General features: G+C 37.4%; 2 protein-coding genes across 2 annotated transcripts; both read right to left on the reverse strand.

Moving 5' to 3' along the window:
- Positions 1 to 11,820: 11,820 nt before the first annotated feature.
- Positions 11,821 to 14,379, reverse strand: LOC133714758 (uncharacterized). The gene is made up of 3 exons (XM_062141012.1): positions 13,772 to 14,379; positions 13,194 to 13,410; positions 11,821 to 12,822 (listed from the first exon to the last, which is right to left on the reverse strand). The coding sequence occupies exons 1-3, from the start codon at positions 13,979 to 13,981 to the stop codon at positions 12,335 to 12,337; spliced, it is 915 nt and encodes a 304-aa protein (XP_061996996.1). The 5' UTR covers positions 13,982 to 14,379; the 3' UTR covers positions 11,821 to 12,334.
- Positions 14,380 to 18,444: 4,065 nt separating this feature from the next.
- On the reverse strand, positions 18,445 to 21,483 carry LOC133717073 (DNA replication complex GINS protein PSF2). The gene is made up of 8 exons (XM_062143708.1): positions 21,279 to 21,483; positions 21,116 to 21,190; positions 20,917 to 21,031; positions 20,116 to 20,215; positions 20,006 to 20,036; positions 19,830 to 19,925; positions 19,209 to 19,361; positions 18,445 to 18,721 (listed from the first exon to the last, which is right to left on the reverse strand). The coding sequence occupies exons 1-8, from the start codon at positions 21,324 to 21,326 to the stop codon at positions 18,701 to 18,703; spliced, it is 639 nt and encodes a 212-aa protein (XP_061999692.1). The 5' UTR covers positions 21,327 to 21,483; the 3' UTR covers positions 18,445 to 18,700.
- Positions 21,484 to 22,916: the final 1,433 nt, after the last annotated feature.

A 22,916-nucleotide genomic window follows, 5' to 3' on the forward strand; every position in this document is an offset into this window, starting at 1 on the left:
GATTTGGTGCTATGGTGATATGAATTCATATGCTGCCTGGAGATATTCAATTGTCCTATGTCACAGCCTTTCCCTTTCTTGATTGTCTTTTAGCCTTTCTTCAATTTTCTTTTGTACAATTACCAAGTATCTTCTTTCTTTTGTACAATTACCAGTACAATTACCATGTCTCTTCTTGATTCCTTTTGTACAATTACCAGTACAATTACCAAGAGATTCTTTGCTTCTTCTTCATGATCAGATTTCTGTACAATTACCAATCTTTTTTCCTCTTCTGCTTTCCTATATTCTTCCGGGCTGAGGCTGTAGGCATTTTCTAGATTGTACTGTTATTGTGGAAAGTGATACAAGATGGATGTACTATCATGAAGATGATGGGGGTGTTGAAGGTGAGAAGAAATGACATGAATGGCTTGGTGAGAGTGTCTTTTTGCTGCAATGATTTGGTGAATTGAAATGAGTTGGAATTGAAGCAAAACTGCTTGTGATTTGATTATCAAACCAAAAGAAGTGATTGTTGATATTGCTGCCAAAGTTGCTGGTTACAAAGGCTTGGTTGGAATAGCACAAGGCTTGGATGAGATTGGATGCATCATGCATTGCAGCTGCCCACTGATCACAGCACGAGCATTGAAAAAGATGAACTCTGCATTTGGGTTTTATATCATGTGTTCCAACCATTATGCTTGGTACCCAAGCATATGGTTGAGGGGGGATGTTAAGGGTAATATAGGAGTACTGTTGGTTATTGGTTATTTTTACTGTTGGTTATTTTACTTAGTTTGCTTTAGTATATAAAGAGAATGTATGGTTGTAAAAACGTAATCAGATTTTCAATCAAAATGTAGTCCAGTATGTGACTTGATGTCGAACGACATCGCTGCACTGCATATGTCACGAAAGCAGTGTAAAGATAATAGTAACCGTAACCGTAGCCATAACCGTAACCGGTGTTATGATTACCTAGAAGAGGTGATACACTCACCAGAATTTCGAAAGTAACCGAGGGTGTCAAAAACTCGAAAATTAGCAAACTAACTCCTAAGAACCAGAACCAGTACTAGATCAATATGAGCAGCTGTCTCGGATCCAAGATCCGGATTTGTAAGCCACCAGGATCCCAAATACGGATCCAAATCCGGCCCAAGACCAAAGTCAAGTCTGACGAAGCAGCCTTGACCAAAACCCAAGCCCATTTGAAACTGATTAGGGCACCCCAACTCATGGGCACCCTAGGCTCAGCTCCCCTCTGGGCACCCGAACACCGCCGCACCTAACCACCACAGATCTGAGCCGCCGCACCTGAATCCCTGCCTGAAACCCAGGTCGCGCCCAAAGCTTGATGGATGCGAGAAGGAAGGTAGCCGCGGAATAGACCTGGGAAGCCCCTCAAAGCTAATTCGATCTGCAAAGAAAACCAGCGTCGGCCCAAACGCAGCCCCTCCAACCCTTGCCGGAGAAGACTCAATCGCCCTGCTGCCGCCGCGCTCCATACGAGGTCAGCCACCCCCTTTACCCTCTCGGTAATGCAGTCGCCTGACACCACCTTCAGTCGTCCACGTTTGGGTCGTACTCGACCCACTCGAAAACTGACTTGAAATTCTTCACGGTGAGGCATGACCGGAAAACCTCCCCCACCAAAAGCTGATTGGACAGGCAAAACCAAGGTCGCGATACACGATTGAGACTGCTGTGGTTTCTCCGAGAAACTCAGAGGGTGATGAGAGACGACCATCGCCGTACTCGATTGACACAGCATCGTAGGTGATGCCGAAATAGCTTGCCATTGAGAATGGAGGAAGGTATGTAGAGTCGCCAGGCCCGGGGCCGGCGCTCACTCAGCCCTAGCAGAGCTCTGCTAGGGTTCATTTTTTTTGTTTTTTACCTTTTCATATGTATGAATCCTTGTGTTGACTATTGAACATGGTCAAAATATACGAGATATTACATTTACATCAGATGTTAACAATCCCATTGTGTATTTGAAGTACGGATTAGCCAAATCAGTGCATTCCAAATATGTAACTTAAGAAAGAAAGAGGCCAGAAACAAGAAACCACCACCAAGTATTTAAAAAAGACATCCTCTTTAGCGACTGAAATTAAAATTTTATAAGAAAGTTTCAAAGCCTTGCGGTGATCACATCACATAAGTAAGTACCTAGATAGGGTGGTTGCCTATGAACTCCTAACTAGTTGTACAAACAACTAAGAAGAATAAAATGATTGCGACAAACATGATCTATGTAGTAATGTACAGCCTCTCGATCCTTAGACCATAGGAGCTTTCCCCTTCCCACTAGCAACCATGGAGGATTTGTTGATTTCAAATTTCATTGAAGCATAAGAAGATGAGGAAGGGGATGGCGAATTGCCGGCCTGCATCTATAACATAAGAGAAACATTTATTTTGTCTGTGTATATGTTTTGTAGGTTGCCATTAATAATTTATAAAAGCCGATAAGAGAGACTGAGTTGAATATGAGTGAAATGAGGTACCTTATCTTTTCATATCTATATAAGTCTCCTCCACATCGCATTTCTTGTTGTACTTGAACCCTGATGGGTCATAGTAATACTGCATATATACATATTCATCACATATTTATTTATTTATTTATTTTTCAAAAAATTGAATATATATGTGTGTGTGTGTGTGTGAGATGCTGGATTTACATGTAACAACTAGTGATAAATATTGTACATAATGCGAAGGAGTAACTAGTATATGACAAATATTTGCTCAGGCAAAGACATAATTAACTACAAATACTCATTGAAGTTAGTAAGGTGAAGCAGCAGGGTAATGCACAATCGATACCTCCATGATTCAAGTTTCAAATGATTTAACTACATTAGGACAACTATGGTAACGAAAGAAAAGAAGTAAAAAAACACATAAAATAAAAGAAAAGAATCAATTCTGATTATTGTTCTCACACTCAATCATCTTAAATTGCATTCCACCGGCTGGACAAAAAAAATCTTAATTTGCAACTTAATCAGCCCAACTCTCCTTTATCTAACATATGATCGTTTTTGTACGACAACAAACCTGAAAATCAATCTAACAGCAACTATCGTTCCAGCAGAAAATGATATATATTTTTTTCTTTCTCGGTTAGGTCCAACCGTCCAAGTAGCCAACTTCAGCTCTTTTGACCCCATCACACTAGAGTTAAGTGATGAATTTCGATATTACCTTCAAATTTTCCCTAAATCGAAGAACAAATTAATCTCTTCGATCACAATCCATTTAGAGTTTCATAAACAGTCGAATCCAACAAATATTGAAGCCAGTAACATCTCAGAATCTCAGATCTGAGAAGAATATGACCAAGAAATGAAGGATCGATCTTGACCCAAAACAGTAAAAGAGGAAAAAAAAAACAAACAAACAAACAAAAACAAAAAAGAAGAAGAATTTTTTGAAAGATCAAGGCTACGTGAGGGCATAAAATGATCAACTTACCCTATAGACTCGTCCGCCAGGCATGTGCCTCTCCTCTACTATCCACCCGGGTTCCAGCCATTCATACGGCCTCCTGCCTTTCTCGTTGGTGCTGTACATGTCTTTGAAAATAATTCTTGTCCCTGGAATCCTCGGGATGTTCAAACGCTCACCCCACCGCAACTTGACTCTTTCTAAGGTAGCCTTTGAGAGTAAATCTTCAAAAGGCTCTTGATGATCCATGTACGTTGTTTGATGGGATCAAAGGGAATCAAGTATTCACAGAGAAATGTTTAATCCAGTCTAGTCTGTCTTAAAAGGGGGTAATCCGCTATCAGGTTTGGCCTTAAAAAACAATCCGGGTAATTATACCTGGGGGCTTAGGTTAATTTAACAAGTAGGAAGGACGGGAATTAATGAGTGGCATTTATAAAGGGGGTCCTAAATTTTATGTCATTACAGTATTGGTGCCAATGAGCAACCTGCTGGGAAGAAAGAAGCTTTAGTATCATAGTCAGGTAAATTTGTTGAGCATGTACATTAGGTTTTAAGAAAGGGTTTCTCTGCATGAAAATACTGTTTTAATTCTAAGAGTAGGATTTTATCCAACACTCACGACAAGACTTCGATCCACTTACTTCTTCTAGATCCCCGCCTCTGGAATAGATAAATAGGGTTTTCACATGTAGTCGGTAGTTAGGGTTTTAGAACTCGGATTTCTATTCTATTTTGGAGCAGTCGATTGCGAGAACCAACTAATTAACGGTCTACACTTTTTTTTTTTTATTACTATTATTCAGACTTAATTGAATTTAATTAGTTTGATTTATACAGCCCCTCTCTCTTTTAACTCATTTCGAGATTGGTACTGGGAATCTATAAATAATATGGTTAGAAATTTAATGCCGATCAACTTGAAAATTTAGGGCCCGTTCGGTATCATTTTGCGATACTGTTTTTTGTTTTACGAATTCAAACACTTATGTAATTTGCGTTCAGTGCATTAAATTTGAAAAACAAGGAAAACGAATTTTAGGAAACAATTCAATAACTATGAATAAATATGGGAAATGACTTTTTGACGTTTTCATTGTTTCCTTAAAACAAAACCTGTCATGCAATTAGAGAAAGTGATATATATTTTTTTACTTTTAAGCACATAGATCCACTAACTCTTCTCCTCTCTTTTGATCTTTCTCTCTTTCTTTCCCACAATTTTCATTGAGACTTATCCTCTCTTCTCATGATCTCATCTACTTTATCTGTTGTTTGAACTTTCTTCTTCCCCGTCTTTTTCAATCAATTGAAACTTGCAGAATCATACAGTAGAGAAGAATGAAGGATTTATAAACACTACAAGGAAAAACCCTTTTAGAGACAAAACTGTTTTGTCGCCAATTAGTACAATTTTGTCACTAACTGGTATGGGTGACAAAATGATTTTGTCACTAATTTTGTCTCTAAAACAGCGTGACAGATTCTCATTAGTGACAAACGGTAAATTTTGTCACCCAATCATAAGGGTGACAAAATTCATTTCGTCCCCTATACACCTGCATTTTGTCTCCTAAAATCTTTCATGATTGCCCGAGAAACTCTAAATCGGGGTAACTAGATTAAGGGTGACAAACAGATTTTGTCGCCCATTTTCTTACCATACAAAAAGAAACTGATTACATTTTTTTGTTTGTTTAATTAATAGATAATATTACTGTTATATCAGTTTACTTGATATAATAAATAGCCAAATTGAAACATTCACTACTCCAATAAAAGATGACAAATGTAGCATTGATCCAGCTTCAATGTACTAAATCGACAACATAAACAAGTTCTCTAAGGACTAAAATGATACTAGCATATGTGGCCTAGAAACAGTAGCTCCTAATACATATTATCTGCATTCTCATCTTCATGTTCTTCCTCATCCGTATCCCGATGCATATCACCATCCCCCAAACAGTGAATGACTCTGCTGTTCACAACCTCAACCTCATCCTTATCCCTACGCCTATCACCATCGCCCAAACAATGAATGACTCTGCTCTTCATGACCTCGACCTCAACCTCATTTGCCAAGATATCTATCTGCACAGAGACAAGAACTTCTAGCTATCTCATCAAAATAAATATTTGGAATGCAAAAAATTAGATGGCTTAAACATATGTACTAGCGGCATGGTAAGTTACAAGAATGTATCAAAAACCAAGTAATAAAACTATTCGACACAATTTTTTGCACATAAGCTTTCTATATGGTCTGAAAGGCACTAGCACTATTAATTACAGTTCATCTAGTTCTTCAATTAAGAGACTAGTAGTCTTCGGTTCTAATAGAAGCTTGAAAAGCATTATATCAGAGATGAACACAGGAGAGTTATCATTCACCTAAAAGATCACATGGCTCAAATTAGTTTAGCAAACAATGGATTGAGATCAGTAGTTACAAAATAAGAATATTGAAATGATGTCCATAAAATATTTGAGCTCCAAATGTCAAGTAATCTGAACATACAAATGTCAAGTAATCTCAAAATATGGTGTGCTATTGACTATTTTAATTACAAAAATTTTGAACCTAGATTTTTTACCTTATAGGTTTGTATTTATAATTAGTTGTCAGTTGTCACTACCTTAAAAAAGTGATAAAAGAGATGCTTTATTCTTAAGGGTCGAAAATACGTGTAGATGATCTCTAAAACAAGAACAAGAACGTACCCAATATACCCCCTGTACATCCACCTTTACGACAAATTACGCACCATTATTTCAAACAAAAATCAGTAACCTCTGAAGCAAGAATAAAAAACCCTCAGAGATTATGATCATTGCGACCTATAAAAATTTAAATACTTTTCGGAAGAGGAGCAGTAGACTCCCCTTCCATTCCTGCTTCCTTCTCCAATTCCTTACCCTCAGCAATCTCAGAATCCTTAGACACAAAAGTCCATCTCAGGCCCAACAACTCTGGAACCCAAATTCCAGTCCAACAACCCATTACCCAGATTAAGGCCCAAAGAGCCCGATGCATGGAAACTACTATGGGCACCCCAACACCACCTCCAAATAATTTCCGGCCATCAGCACTGTGAGCCTGCGCCGCTACTGCAATGCCTCCTCCATCAAGAGTTCGTACAGCCGCCGAGAAGCCTCCACCACCGTGTCCCTGTGGGATGCCGTCCCAGCCGCCATCAGAAGCAAATCGGATCAGATCTCTGCGACCAGTCTCACCCACGTCAGCGGCCCGACAATATTCCAACGGAGGCAACCCTCGACCTCCGCGATCCTTGATTGGCCTTCATCGAGAGCTAGCGAAAACTTCTGGCGAAACCCTTACTAGCTGACTCACCGATGGATCTTCCATCAATCTACACCCTGAAGTTGAGCCCAGCCATAACAAACGCTCATCAGAGAGTCCGAAAACCAAATCATCCACCATAGCACCATCTTCCAGTTGAAGCACCAGGAAGCAATCCAAATCATCGACAAAGGAAGAAGGAAAAGCCCCAGGCCAAGGCGGCTCTCCAGATGATAAATCGAACACAGCAAGCAGAAGAGATAGTTAGCCACAAGGCTGGTGATGACCATGGCCATCACTGTTTGAAATTTTTGGGAATTTTGTCGAGGGTAGAAAACCGCCGAGTAAACCCTAGCAGAGCGCTAGGTCTGGTAATTTTTTTTTTCTTTCCGATATCTTTTTATTGCAATATCGCATAAAAGAGTAACACATGACTGAACTGCAAACCAAGTTTTGTTAATCCTCGTATGCAATTTTCATTATTGCTTATATATATGCATCACAAATTGCTTATTGTACGTTAAATGATTATATGGAAACATTTTCTTACACAACTCAAAATTCAAGAAGTTATCAATCAAGCTGGATACCTGAAGTGTATGATCCTCAGCTCTAGCTGGCTCCTCAATATTCTGAACCCTAGATGCTTGCTTAGCTTTCTTGACTTCCTTTTTTGTGGTATACTGATGCCCCAACGGATCATAGTAATACTGCAATATGAAGCATCACCAGTTTTATTAGTTTCATCTTCCAAAATTTACCTAATGGAGTTTCAGTGGACAGTACTTTTCATTCTTGGATTTTTCAAAATCCCACGGAAATTTATAGATAAAATAATAAAGATATCCCTCTTAGACTAGACTAGACATAACTTTTACTCAATGTGTTCAAATATCAATTTACCCGCGCAAAGCAGATAATAAATTTCTTTATAATTAAAACAATCATTTTGAAAGTTCAGTATTACCATGAATAAAACTGCCTTTTTATTTTGCAAGTGCACTGACATTATTAATAGAAAATAAAAATTTATCCTTTAAATTTTGAGACAACTTCAATCAAATAAGACAGTCATGGTGAAAAAGAATTAACAAAAAAGATATTCTGATTGTTAGAACGTTCTCTCACAACAAATTCTCTTTACAAGGTTGAACTATGTTTGCTGCTCAGCCAGCCCCACCTCAAATCTAAGGAAAAGATTTGTTCTACAAGATACTTTTCGTTTTTCTTAGATCTAATAGCAAATCCAACTCCTTATGTACAATCTTTATCAATTCAATAACACCATGCACAAAATCTTCATTATATATTCACAAACAATCAAGTCGACCTAATATCACACTCTTTGATAAAAATGAGAAATAAAAATCACTAAACCCAGATCTGTGATTACATATATGCTCAGCCTAGCAAAAACAAATCCTTATTATATAAGAAAATTAAGGACCTTTCAATAAGAGAAAAACAAAGGAAACCAAACAAAAAATAAAGACCAGAAAATCAAGATGATAAGGTAATTTACGCACCATATATTTCCTCCCATGGTGCATGACTCTCTTCTCGGCGAGCCAGCCTTCCGGTAGCAATGAGGCATATTCTGGCGACTCTGGGCCATAAAAATCACATGTAGTCCCTCGCTTCTTCACCTTCCCTTGGTTAGGGCGCGCTCTGATAATCTCCCATGTGACTAGGGATTCTGGGTGAGTTAAATGATGGTTTACTAAGGACTTTCCCCTCTCCATGTTGATGATCAGCTGAAGGAGAGAAGACAAGAAGCAAGTATATATGTAGAGGGTTGGTGAGACTGGGTGCTCTTTTCTGAGGTTATATTAATTTTTACACACACACACAGATATATATATATATATATATATATATATATATATATATATATATATATATATGTGGCACTGCAATTAATGGCATACCTGGCCTTGTAAAAGTGGACATTTTTGTACACATTTTCCCTTATTTTACTCTAATGGAAGGGAGTATGAACAAGGGGGGTGTGTGTGTGTATAAAGCATAAATCAGTGTTTATTAACAAAGGGTTCCAACAGGTACATATATATAGGGGTTTATGATTCCAGTGCATTTGAGCTCCTGATTAGCTACTACAGAATTTCGATTCTCCGAAGTTAGGGTTAGTGTTAAACAAAATGTTCGATAACACATGAGGATTATAACTCGATCCTAACTAGATTTTGACTCTAGTCTTGAGCATTTCTTGAATTAGAAAAACTAAGATTTTTGCATGTAGTGTGGCAAGTTCTTTAGCATTTAGATTTCTATTGTATCTCGGAGTAGTCAATTTCGATAGATTTTAATTATTTGAGATCGAAAGCACATAAATTAATCTATAAATGCTCACTATTCATATTAAATAATTCAAAATAATGCTATAAAATTAGTAGTTGGACATGTATAATTAACTAATATTTAATTTGATATTCCGGCTTAATAACTCGAGTCAATAAATTATATACTTTAATATTGTATTACAATTTTGATAGCCTCTATAAAGATCATGTACACGTATTCTCAAACCTTAAAATAAACTGTCTCATCGATCACTTATAATTTAAGTTTCCGAGTCAATGCTTCTTAATCTGTCTAAACATGTTAGACCTAAGAAGAAACTACGTAGTTTACTTTTTATTTTATTTTATCATACGTAATTTAGTTTTATAGTCCAATATGAGAGGTAATTTGATTAAAATGTATAAGTCGTGTAGGAGCATAAAAAGGTAGTGACAACTGGCAATAACCTAGAAGGTAAAAATTCTAGGTTCAAAATTTGGTAATTAAAAAAGTTAATAACACACCATATTTTGAGAAAATTATTTTGACTATAACAGGACAAAAATCAGATTTGAATTTTGTTGATATCCATGTTAGATTCATTTATAGTCATTTAACTGCACGTAACTGATTACATACAAAGTTGTTCAGACACTTCATTTTTCACATGTCGCTCCTAACATAAAAAGCGCATCTAAGACTAAAACAGAAGAAAAATAAATGGGTTAATATTTTTTGTGGCCTCACAATATTTCCTTAATATTCCTGAATTGGTAAATGCATGTGAATCACATTGCATCGGGTCATGTCCGAAATTGAAAATTTGTTGTTTATTTGATGCTATCAGTTGTAGAAAAATTCGAACATTTGAAAATATGATAAAGGAGTTACACATGACTGAATTGCAAACCAAGTTTTATTAATCCTCATATCCAATTTGCATTATTGCTTACATATGCATCACAAATTGGTTATTGTTAAAAGACTACATGGAAATATGTTCTTAGACAACTCAAAATTCATGAAGTTATAAATCAAGCTAGAAACATCTGAAGTGTATGATCCTCAGCTCTGATTGGCTTCTCAGCGTTCTGAACTCTAACTGCTTGCTTAGATTTCTTTACTTCCTTTAGGGTGGTGTACTGATGCCCCAACGGGTCATAGTAATGCTGCAATATAAGCATCACCAGTTTTATTAGTTTCATCTTCCAAAACTTACCTATGGAGGGTTAATTACATGCACCAAATACCAAATTGGTCTAACTAAATTCCTTCCAATAGAACACACGTACATGTGGTAGATATATTCATATATATTGTTTGGTGTCGCACAAATGCACAATTATTCAATTGTTTGGTGTCACACAACTATTTCCAAAACTCATTTCCATCAGTATCATGCATAGCTTAAAATGTAAAACCTAATTGGACTATCATACAATATGGAACTTCATTAATCACAATATAAGATCATCTTAGGAACAAGAATTAAGGATTACACAATGTGATGCAATCCGGATAACTTGCAAATAAGGAAAGTGTGATTATACTCTTTGCAGGTTGAGGAAACCTAATTCTATGTGGACTATAATTAGTTTACTAAGACATGAAGTAAAGTATGCTTTGCAGAGGAGTTGAATCCATGATTCACAAGGAAATCTTTATGGGAAGGTTTAGGAATCATCAACTCATATATAAAGCAAGGTCCCTGTTCTCACAATTAATCAAGCAATATTGTCTACCCCATTATAGACTACTAAAGCATTGGAGAGAACAGAAGACTTGTGCTTTCGGCATTGCGATGGCTTCTACATCATCAGGTTAGTAATTCTTCATCGAGTTATGGTTTGTGTTTCTTGAATGTATATGATGGATGTTTGTTTGTGTTACTCTAACATAAAAAGCAAAGCACTGCCCTATCGAGCACCAAGCATGTATGCTTCTAATACATCGGTACCCTGAGACCATACTCGGTGATGCACTACACGAAAGGCTCACTTGCGGCCTCCACCACCACAAGATATATGAAACGTTTTTAGGGCGAGCGTCGAGTTTCATCACTCATATTGTCTTATGAAGTTACAAAGCATCTAATGCAATTGGGCATTTGAGTACTTGGATCTCTCATTTTTTTCCTTGATGTCAAACTATAATGATTACTGAATTGTCTTTGAACACATTTGCGCATATATATAATAATAGTATGAGACGCATTTTATGAAGATTCGATAAGAGAATTGATGCCTTGTTCGCAACTCAGTCAATTAACCCCTCTTATCATCTTATCAGATGCTCAGTTTCCTTCTACGACTGAATCAGAAACAATTTTCAGCGTCCCAAAAGATGAGGCACCTACCTACCTTGTTGGCAAGGATATCTCACCAGTCTCCAAATCCCAGCTTATGGGAGGTTGTTCATTTCGGCAACTAGACAGTACTGCCGTCACAGCCCAGTATCTTCACCATACCACATTGGTTCTCCTTGGCCCATATTGACCTGATTACTAAATTTTGGAGGTATAAGTTATAGAAATATATAAACAGCTAGAGAATCAACAGGCCAATGACAATCAAACCACCATGAACAATTTGTTCATAAGATTGTTGCTTATAACTTGTAAGAAAAAGAAACAGGTGGATTCGTAGTAGGACTATGTTTTATAGTACTGGCACTGATTTTCCGGTTCAGAAACTCGAGTTTAAGTATGGAAGACTCCACAGTAACATAAAATATATCTGTTGGAAGACAATAGCAACAACAGCAGCATGATATCTCTCACATAAACTTTATTGTATTTATTGGGTGAAAATAATTATACTCCAAGAAACCATTCCGACTGGGGAAGAAAAGCAACTCAACATTGGTAGAAAAAGAAAGAAAAAAGATTACAATCACAAATTCCTTGGCCAACAAAAATAAGGACAAGGGATACATTTCAAGAAGATATAAAAGAACAAAAACAAAAATGGTACACCATAGTCAACCAAGTACCAACTAGTTCGGTGATGCTGCTGGACTGAACCAGTAGTGATTCCAAAAACCAGATAGCGTTGTTTGATGTCTGTGCACTGTAGGTGAAAGAATATAGTATGACTCCCCAGCAGAAACAAAACAATGAAAATGTCTCCACTATATAGTATATGCCTCAGGTTATTGCTAATTCGCGTTGGTGATATGGACCTCTGCCCTTCATTCTGGTTATCACTTATTTGATGTCATGGGAAAAAAAATTCTGAAAAGCCGCAGTACAATTCTCTCATCTCAAAGGCCAAAAATCTGTACATCTCAAAGAGCCCGGAACAAAGAATAACTCCGCGCAGGCTTGTGTCTCCTGATATTATCATTGCTCTTGGGCTTCAACAGTCTATTTGCTTCTATTTCAGAGTGAAGCTGGGACTGCAGCATCTTCAAATGTCCACTGCATTGTTTGTGGTCAAAAGAGAAGACACTGTTGCCATTATGTTCATCTAGATCGAACTGTCTCTGATAAGGTGACTGCCATTTTGCTTGCAAATAAGCAAGTGATCTCCACGGAGGAAGAGGCATTGAGTTCTGCTTGAGGGAAGATCTAGCTGCTTCAACCATAACTTGAAGGAACTGTTTCAACCTAGTCAAGGAGCCCACATAAACAACTGGCAGCGAATTCAATATCCTGTCATATGATTGAACAGCTCTAGCTATTTCAAAGTGGCTTCGAAAATCAATGTCAATGATGAGCCGTTCAGAACTCCCTGTATTGCTGTGGTTGACCACATCTATATATTCATGATCCCCTGAGATGATACAAAACGAAACTGTCAAAAATGGCAGATTTTCCCAATCCTCATTGAAATCAGAAAAATCTATCTAGACCCAGTTAAATTGAGCATAAGCAACTATTCCTAAAAGCCATTCCTCCACTTATTTCCAATTGCTTGAAACAATATTGGAAATGGTCGAAGAGTGTATATGAAACATAAACTACTAATTGCAGAATAGATTTTGTGGGAACATGAATGGACTATACTGGTATATTCTGGCATCACTCTACATGCAACAGACACAACACAACTACTGTTTTACCAACAGATAATAAACACCAAGTAGGAAACAACAAACCCTGCTTCTCTAATATATGGTTTTGCAAAAGTGAAGAATTGCATACCTCCAGGGACCTTTCCACTGCCCTGCCATCTAGCCGAACACACAGCAGCATCGTAACCAGAAAGCCTGAGAAGCTTTACTAGAGAAAACTTGAGGCAGCTGGCATTGCACGGACCTGACTTGACAAGATGAAGATTGTTTTCACTGATTGACAGAATAAGAGAATGAACCACTGATGCCAAATCATTTTCGTACTGAGCCACCGAGCACTTGTAACACTGTGATACAACACAACACCATCATTAAAAGTGTGCACATATGAACAACTCAGCCACATGAAATTGCACAACTTCAATAAAGCACTGTTATTGCAGACAATTTAAATTCAAAATTCAAACTGAGTTCAATAACAACAAAACTTTGAATTGGAAAAGCTATATAACCAGTCAAGTCGCTTCTGAATAATTTCAAATTGCAGATTCTCAAAAGAACATAAACTCATCCAAATATTGCAGAATTAGTCACCAAAGTTACAATTTAGGAAATTTTGCAGCTCAAACTCAAATTTTACTCTATAAAATTAATCAATAAATTCGTAAAATTCATGCAGATTAAACAGAGATGGTCGATAATTCGTACCGCAATCTTATCAGCGAGGTGAGCGAGATCGGAGAGATGAGCGGAGTCGCTATCGCTGCTACACCAAGAGTCGCCGGCGCCGGCGCTACCGTTCTCCAAGAAATCGCTGACCATCGAAGCCAGGTCGTGCTCGCTCTCCTGGCTCAGAGCCCCTCCGATCTGACCTCTCATCCAAACGTCTCCTCCGGCCATGCACACACGGCAATCCATTATCTCTCGCTCCTTCTTCTTCCTCCTCCTATCACCACGTCCCTATTGTGGCCATCATCCTGTGTGGGGATTCAGCGTTAGAGAACCCGACCCCGGTTCATTTTTTTTTCCAAAACCTCGCTTCCTCCTCCTCAAATTCAGCTCCCAATTTCTCAACAGAAAACAAACAAAAAAAAATCCTCGAAATTCAGAAAGAAAAAAAATTTACGAGAACAAAATTGATCGAATTACGTGGTCTTCGATTTTTTTTTAATATTTTTTGTTTTCTTTTAGTTTTCGGAAACGAAATTTCTAAGTTGGTTGATCCGGTGATCAACGGAAGAAGGGAATTAAGGGGAAGAAGAGGGAAAGGCAGAGCAAGCTTTGCAAAATCAAAACGGACGGAATGGAAGCAATGGGGATAGGGGACTTTGATATATAAACTATTATAAAGAAGGAGGTGGGGGGGGGGGGGGTTGCTCGAAATGACGAAACTAGCCTCGCCGGATTACTTAAGGACCACGAAATCCTCGTTCACGCCGAAACAGTGGATAAAGGGGGGAATTGTATTTGGACGGTAATCGAGGTATATTTGGGTGCCTTTGGCGGGTTGGTGCTGGATTCTGTTTTTTAAAATCAAACTTAATCCTTTAGGTAATTTTTTTTTGAAGCGGAAGACGACAGCTTGTTTATTATTTGTTTTTTTTTTCAGGGGAAATTCACATTTTAATGGTTGCAATTTCGTTGAAGGTGCGAGGAATATTCTAACCCTCATCTAATTATTCATCGCTGTAGCGTTTCCCCAACCATATTACACCTATTTTTTGTAGTGAAATTACTAAATATTGCCCTTCCACCTATGCTTCTGCAGCTTATTTGGAGGGATCTTGATGCGATTTGTATTGTTTTTTTTTTTAGGTTTTTTTTTTAAAGTTTTTTTTTTTTCGATTTGAATTTTGTTTTTTTCTATTTCCGGGCTCTTTGAGGGGAATTGTATTTGGACGGAAATCGAGGTAAATTGGGTGCCTGTTTTCTTCCTATATAAACAAGAAAAAGGAAATTACTAAATATTGAAATGCAACCAAACAGTGAACAATGACAGGTGAGTTGGAAAACCACATGGGCACAATGGGAATTCTGTGATAGCAATAACTAGATTTATATTATACTTGGGGACCAAGTCACAATCCACTTGAATTGAAATCTTTTTTGTACAGTAAACTAGATGAGGTTGACTTCAGCCGTGACTAACACGGAATACAGTCATTTTATATTAATTAAAAATTAAGCAGTGATTTGAATTTTACCTCATTTTGTGGAAAAAAATTTAAGTCACAATTATGTCATGTAGCACATTTATTCTAATAAATATTTTGAATATTTCACATGATAACAGGGAGTTTTTGAATATTATATTTTATTTGACTGATATATAGCTAATGAATCGAGCGTCCATATTACACGGCAATGAAAATAATCATTTTCAATATTTCACATGGCAACGAAGAGTTTTTAAATTAAATTTTATTTCACCAAAATAAAACTAAAGAGTTAAGCGCTTATAGATAGTGCCAAGTGATTTTACTATACAGTTAAATTTTTATCTCTTTTAAGAGGGCATCCATGTTTCATAAACATACTTCTGGTATCATGATAAAATGAAAAAATAAAAACGATCAAGAATTTTTTTACTATGTGATTGAGAATTAGAAGTGTTAAATGACATGTCAAGACCCGCTCCAAATCTACGCACTCATGATTTATCATTGTTTATATGTTATTCACCACGTTATGTAAATTGTAAAGAATAAAAATTTCGCCAAAATCCAGCAGTTCTTATTTTAAATCCCATTTCTGAAAAGAATAACAACAGGTAAAAATAAATAGATAAAACAAAAAAAGCAAAGAATAAACAATGATTTGATGCGAAAGCGCGGGCGCGCCAAAAGGGTGGGACCACGCGTTGAGAAGCAGTATCTTTCACTGTCTTCCGACTACTTTAAAGAGGATGAGGACATTCGCTGCGAGTTAATGTCCAGCGGGGGAGCCTAAAATGACCGAACCAACCAACCCAGTCATGCTTTTCATTAATGTCTAAACTTAATAGAGCAAACAAACAAAGCTAGTTCATGCTTTTCAGATTGGATGGTCGGTTAGTTAGGACCTGGAAGCATCCTGTGGTACACATTAAGAACCATCCTGTGGTCTTCCCCTAGGCATATTTTGGCCCACTTTCTAGCACATTCAGTTATTCACTGCAACGGTCAAGTGTTGACGGGACATTAGCGAGAATACGAATTTTTATTTGACAGTTTACGATATTTCTATGCTCAACTCATTTTAGAGTTTCTTAAGAAATAATGACATAAAAGTTCGATAAATTAACTTTGTATGGTGGTAAGACAACTTCAAATCTCTTGTAGAGCTAATCTGTAACTACATAGAGCAAGTTTCCCTCTTCACGGAGGGGCTACTAGGAGTTAGTCTACCAGCGGAGGAACTAGTTTACCACTAGCGGAGAGTAGATAAATCGATGTATCGAAGAATCTTCTATAGTTTTATACAAATAAAGTGACTACATGTGAACATAAGTGATATTTAGGATAAGAACAACATATGACAATCCGTTTATGATAAATTAAATATCTTTAAACTACTTGCTAAACTTGCTACATGAGATGAAAAACTATATCAAAAGAGCATGAACAGGTTCATGAATCATTACGAATCCACTCAGGTTCAACAGGAATGACGATCGTAGATTTTGACCAAAACCTCTAACCAAATCACTACGCTACATCCTTAAACATAGCAGCACACTAGAAGAGACCATACTATATAATGTATTTACCATTGACTTTATACCAAACACATTGTATTCTGTTTTATCCTATTCTATCCAACAGTTTGGATATTTAAAACACCCACAAACTAGGCCAAGCCAGGCTGGAGTGGAGGCCATGGGAGCAAAAGCACATGCAAAGGGATCAAAGGAATGAATAGTCTAATACTTGATGCATTATCAGTTTGAAATCTGAGTATTTCTGTTAGGATAAGTTCATAACAAAAGAAATCCAGATAATTCTACCCTACAATATCAGTGGGAATCTAATGATTGCAAAGATCATTGGGGAAGTGGACCTGGAATCAAATAATTGATGGATAAAATAAGAACTTGGAATTATTTATGAAAAATAGGCTTGTGCAACAAACTAGCACATGTCCAAAGTTCCAAACCAGAGATTAGTTTATGAAGACTATAAACTATGTTGAAACCCAACCACAGCAGGCAGCAACTTTAAAAAATTGAGTTCAACAAATAACTACTCCTGATGACTTTTCACACATGATTAAAGCATTTAACTTGAACTTTTTCTTTCCATCATTCATTACATATAGCCACCCATGAACTGCATCCAGGATTAGGTTAAAAGGGTTTCTGACTACCCAAAAACCCTTTTGGTTGGCAGAAACAATTGAAAGTGCTTTTTGACCCAAAAATAACTTCCTTAGTAAGTGCTTCCAAGTGCATTTCAAGAAGCACGTTTGTTTTCCGCAAAAGCTCATGTGGCCTTCAATAGAAGTGCTTCGAGCAGAAGAGCCATCGCGTAGAAGCACTGCCAGACAGGCTCAGAGTTTTCTGGGAGGGAAGGAGGTTTCTTGAGGGTTAGGCATATGCAGCATCAGTCCCCTCTGTTTATGGGTTGTATGTTGGCCTAACAATGAACACCAAAACTTGACAAACCAAATGCATGTGGCAGAAAGACTATTTTAATACCTCTTTGATAAAGAGTGGAGACAGAGGGAACATGAGGCATGTTCTGGCTCAATCTACTCCGGCCACCGAGGAATATCCAAACGTCCATCCTGTGTTTGTAAACAAGAATCCCTATGATGACTCTAGAACTCAATATAGGCTGCCAGGAAATAGTCTTATAAAAACACACACAAAGAATCAATAAATAAATAAAAAAGGTAGATGCTGCAAGCACTTGTTTTCTATTTTCTTCTGAATACAACTCTTGTCTCTTTTCAGTGAATGTATATTGGTGTTGCAAATTGTCCACACCTAAAGCTATTTCCCAGCACAGGGGGATTGGTAAAAGAACACTCATTCACATGCAACTTCATATCCAAGAAGAGCATCAATAATATTGTTTCAGGAAACAGATTAATTCTGCAGTGACAGAAGCCAATAAAAGAAGAGATCCTTATAATTTAATTGAAATAAGGGAGAGAGAATAAATGCTTCTCATGTGTTGATAAGTCAGAAACATTGATTGACTGGAAAAAAGGAAGCTGCTGCAAAAGGCATTCAAATGTCAAAGCAATCAACAAACACATGCTATAGTACATAAAAATCAAAGGTAGCTACCCAAAGCTAGACATAGTACAAGAATGATTTAGACAAACTCATTGAAAATGACCATGGAAGATGTATCAATGCCAATAATCTGCATGTAGTCACAAACAGGCATCAACAATATCACAAACAAAAGGCTTCATATAGTATTGCATCATAAAAAGGAAAAGAGAAACTTTGGATCATTTACAACTATGCAAGAATGTAAAACTTCTGAACTGTATTATATAAGAATTTCAATAACTTCAATAGAAAGCATTATTAACTACAACAAGGATTCTGCTTAAAATGTTGTTCAAAGAGCATCACTACTTTCCTGGCGAGCTAAATTAGTGTTTCTGGTGGAACTAAAAGGACCTGTTGACACCATGAAAGCTCTACCGTTTCCGCAGAGGGCGCTGAAAAGGCAGAAAATATAGTCAAAAAGTGTATAAACCGTCTTTTTGTCTGTGCCTCTGTTTGTGTACTTCAGTAGACTGGCAATTGTTTTGTCAGATATGCATATTCAAAAGCATGTATAATCAAAAGGGTACTTAGCATTCTGAAAAAATATAGCATCGTCACAGTTGCTAATGAAACAAGTGATCACTACTACAGTTTCACCTCCTTGATTCTATTAAGCAAAGAAACAAATGAGTCTGGATCACACAAGGGCATACTTCCTGTCTGTGCATGTGTTTGTGTATTTATATACAGGATCTAGTGAGTATTTTAATAAATAATCAACTCTGGAATATGGTGTGAAGAACAAATTAATCAAATGAATACTGAGCTTTGTGAAAATATAGCACAGATATACTAGTTAATACGATAAATGGTCACTTCATCTCCCTCAATTCTACTAATGAAAGAAAACAAAAGAATATGGATCACATAAGCACTTACTCTTTGGATGTTATCAGTTGCTTGTGGCTGTCTGGGAGGCATTCTCTCTGGATTTGGAACCAGCTCTGGACTGCCATGCTTATAAAATGCCTGTAAGGCTCTCCCAACAAATGGACGAACTAAATTCACTTCCATTGCGGACAGATTTTTAACCTGCCAGTGCAAATGAAATCAACTTTGGAACACAAATCAAAGAGGACAAGAAACGACACATCATGATAGATGTACTCAATGCTCTTTCTTATAAAGATGGAGACTCACTCAATGCCTTTTGAACAACATTATACATGTCATTCAAATGTATGATGAAAGATACGCTTTGTAGAGAAAATAACAACTCTCTCACATTTACATATCAATTCATCCAAACAAACAATGTGAAATTCAACTGTTAAATCCCAACATGCCTAAAAGTTGAGCCCAAAGGGATTGTTAAATTCAACTTTGAAATTTCTCAGTACTTTCAATTAGCTCATCCAAATGCTTGATAAGCTAGTCTTTCGACCTTATGAAACCTTACATCCCTAATGTCTTCAATAAGAGACCTCACCTAAATTCAACTTTGAAATTTCTCAGTACTTTCAATTAGCTCATCCAAATGCTTGATAAGGAAAAGCATACCTTCACTGCAGAAGAGCGAGCATCCTCAAATGATTCTAAGCTAGTCTCGACCTTATGAAACCTTACATCCCTAATGTCTTCAATAAGAGACCTCACCTATTAGAAAGAGCTTTAGTGAGGTTTGGTGAAAAGACCAATGAACAATTAAATAAAGGTTAGATGAGTCTTCAACTCACCGTATATACATCAGGAATGTCACCGCGTGCACTATATCAACAAAATTACAGCTGATATTAAAACACTTGTACAATAAAATATAGATTTTGTAGAATGTTTTTGTACTTACTGATCAAAAAGAAGCCTTGAAATTTCGACATAATGGAAAGGTAGGACTTGAAAGGATTCCTGAGAGTCACGCTCCGCTTCCAAAGTTTGGCTCAAGTTTTCTAGTTCCAATACAGAAAGTAAGATTATTAACACATATCCGGCTTTCCCTTTTCTTCTCTACTTTTGACTTTGATCTTAGTACATCTTATTCTTGATTACTCGAAAGAATAGAATCCAGAATGATTGTTGTTAAATAAGTGAAAATGCAATAAGTAAATTGAAAGATAGGGAAGACATAGTTTTAAAAAACAAAAAGAAAAAGGGTAACTGGTTTTGGCAATGATCCAACCCCGAGACCAGTCTGATACTACATCTTATTGATTTTGGATGTAAAATAACACATTATGTCCTGAAACTGTTATAGGTCAAATGAATTCTAAGTAGTGATGTAAATGCCGACACTAATCATCCCTAATTACCAACACTGCCACGATTGCAGATGATATGAATGAAACAACACCACTCTGATACAATTCCAACAACCAAAGTTGAGTGTCTTAGCCGAGAGACACAAAATTCTGCAGTAAAGCATTCTAACTTGATCATCGCCTGAAATCAGTTATCTCTTTCCGAAATAACAAACCTACAAGCTCTATAAATGTACTGCAGATAGTGAGACTCCCATAAACAATTGCAACAATCAATCCGCATTCAACAGCATAACAATTAGATCACAGGTTCAAACAATCTATTGAACTGAATTTCTCGTGAACTATTAGACCATAAATCAAAACTAATGCTAAATAAGCAAGAGACTCACCGACCGACATCCAATCCGGGAGTCGAATTGTACATTTCCCCCTCTTCTTCAACGCAATTGCCAGCCACAGCGGAACTTGCGCAGGCATTTGCGGGAAGAATGGACCATAATCTCCCTGTAAGCAGTGAGAAAAAGTTACCAAACTCCATAAATCAACTCAAACTATAGTCTAAGAAGAGTAAAAAACTGAAGATCATACACAGATTAGAGTGAGTTTATCCATCCTCATATTGGGCACAATCTCCACCAACTCATCCTCAGCCATAAACTCAACCTGGGCATTTCAAATTTCGAATTGGATTCGCATCAAGAATCGAAATAGAACACAAATTAAACACATAGTAGGGAAGAGAGAGATGAACCTCTTCTGCGGAAAAGATAGAGAGGTTAGGATCAGATTGCCCGGCCATCGCTTAAATTTCTAAGGAGACGAAGATTTAAGACCAATTTGGAAGCAATTTGAGTACAAAGAGAGGCAAAAGGAGGTCGGAGATTAGGGGCTAGAGCTCGAACTCCAGAGCTGAAGTGGTTTTTATTTTTTCAATTTTCGGTCAATTGGTATTTATCAACCCTAACTTCTGATGGCGGGAAATGAATTTTCGCCTTTTAACATTTTTTTTTCTTGGTTGGATTTAACGTTACATTGTTCACTATGGTAAAACGGTAAAATAATGAGTAATTATTTTTGCCACTCTCAATCTCTGATATCTAGTCTTATCAAATGATTCAAATCTACAAGAAAGTAACGTTTTCTAGTGAGGAATATAACATAACGAAATATTGTGAGTCTATAAAAAATAATAAGGGGAAATGATCATTTACCCAATTTCAGCTTAACAATTGCCCATTTGCACAACGAAGAGTTTAAAAACCCCATTTACCCAAAACACTCTAAGGGATTATTTCCCCTTTACCCAATTAATTCTTTTTTTATTCTTTTTATTTATTTTTGGGACTTTTTTGCCCTCTCCTTCTTTCTCACTTAGAGGGAGAAGTCATCCTCCACCTTGCCGAACTTCGGTGACCAGTGGCCGGCCGCCGTCTCCGGTGACCGGCCACAGGAATCCGGCAGCCGGTAACCGGAATCCGGCTACCGGACTGGTGTCGGGATTCCGGTGTCTGAATTTATTGCCCCCTAATAATACCCAGTAACCATATTATTGCCCCCCAGTAATGTTATTATTGCCCCCCAATACTCATATTATTGCCTCTCAAAAATCATATTGTTGCCTCCAATAATCATATTATTTCCAACCAGTGAATTGTATAAACTACCAAAACTAAAATGAATACACTACAGGCACAATTGATCATATTATTGCCCCCCAGTAACCATATTATTGCCTCCCAATAATCATATTATTGTCTCCATTAATCATATTATTGCCCTCCAGTGAATTGCATAAACTCCCAAAACCAAATGAATACACTACGATCACAATTGATCAATTTATATGCATATTATTGCCCCCCAATACTCATATTATTGCCTCGCAATAGACATGTATAACTACTCTTTTTTTCCATTATTCTTTCTTCTTTCCTTATATCCTTCTGCCAAATTTACCAAAAAAAAAAAAAAAACAGCCCAGAAACTATCTTGATGACATCAGCCCAACACCAAGCCATATCGGAGAAGAAAACGCATTCTGAACCGAATCCGACACAACAACTATCCAAGCCATATCGGAAGAAGAGGAACCACAGATCGGAGAAGAAGAGGAACCACCGGTGGCTGAAGAAGACGACGCAGCCACGACCCGATCCGAATCCGGTGAACGAAACACAGTCGGTCTATCTGAGCAGTCGTTGTCGATGGCGGGTCTGGTCTGAGTCGAATGGCAGATGATTCGCTGCTGCTGGGATGCAATCGCCGGGCTCGGGTCGGTGGTTGAACGCCGGAGAGGGAGTCGTCGGCGTCTGGGCGGTCGAGGTCAACTTGTATAGGTGAGATCGAGGTCGTCTCTGGCGGCGGTGTGCAGGTGGAGTCGTCGCCGGTG

The sequence above is a fragment of the Rosa rugosa genome, chromosome 6 (genome assembly GCF_958449725.1).
Source record: "Rosa rugosa chromosome 6, drRosRugo1.1, whole genome shotgun sequence".
Taxonomy (NCBI): Eukaryota; Viridiplantae; Streptophyta; class Magnoliopsida; order Rosales; family Rosaceae; genus Rosa; species Rosa rugosa.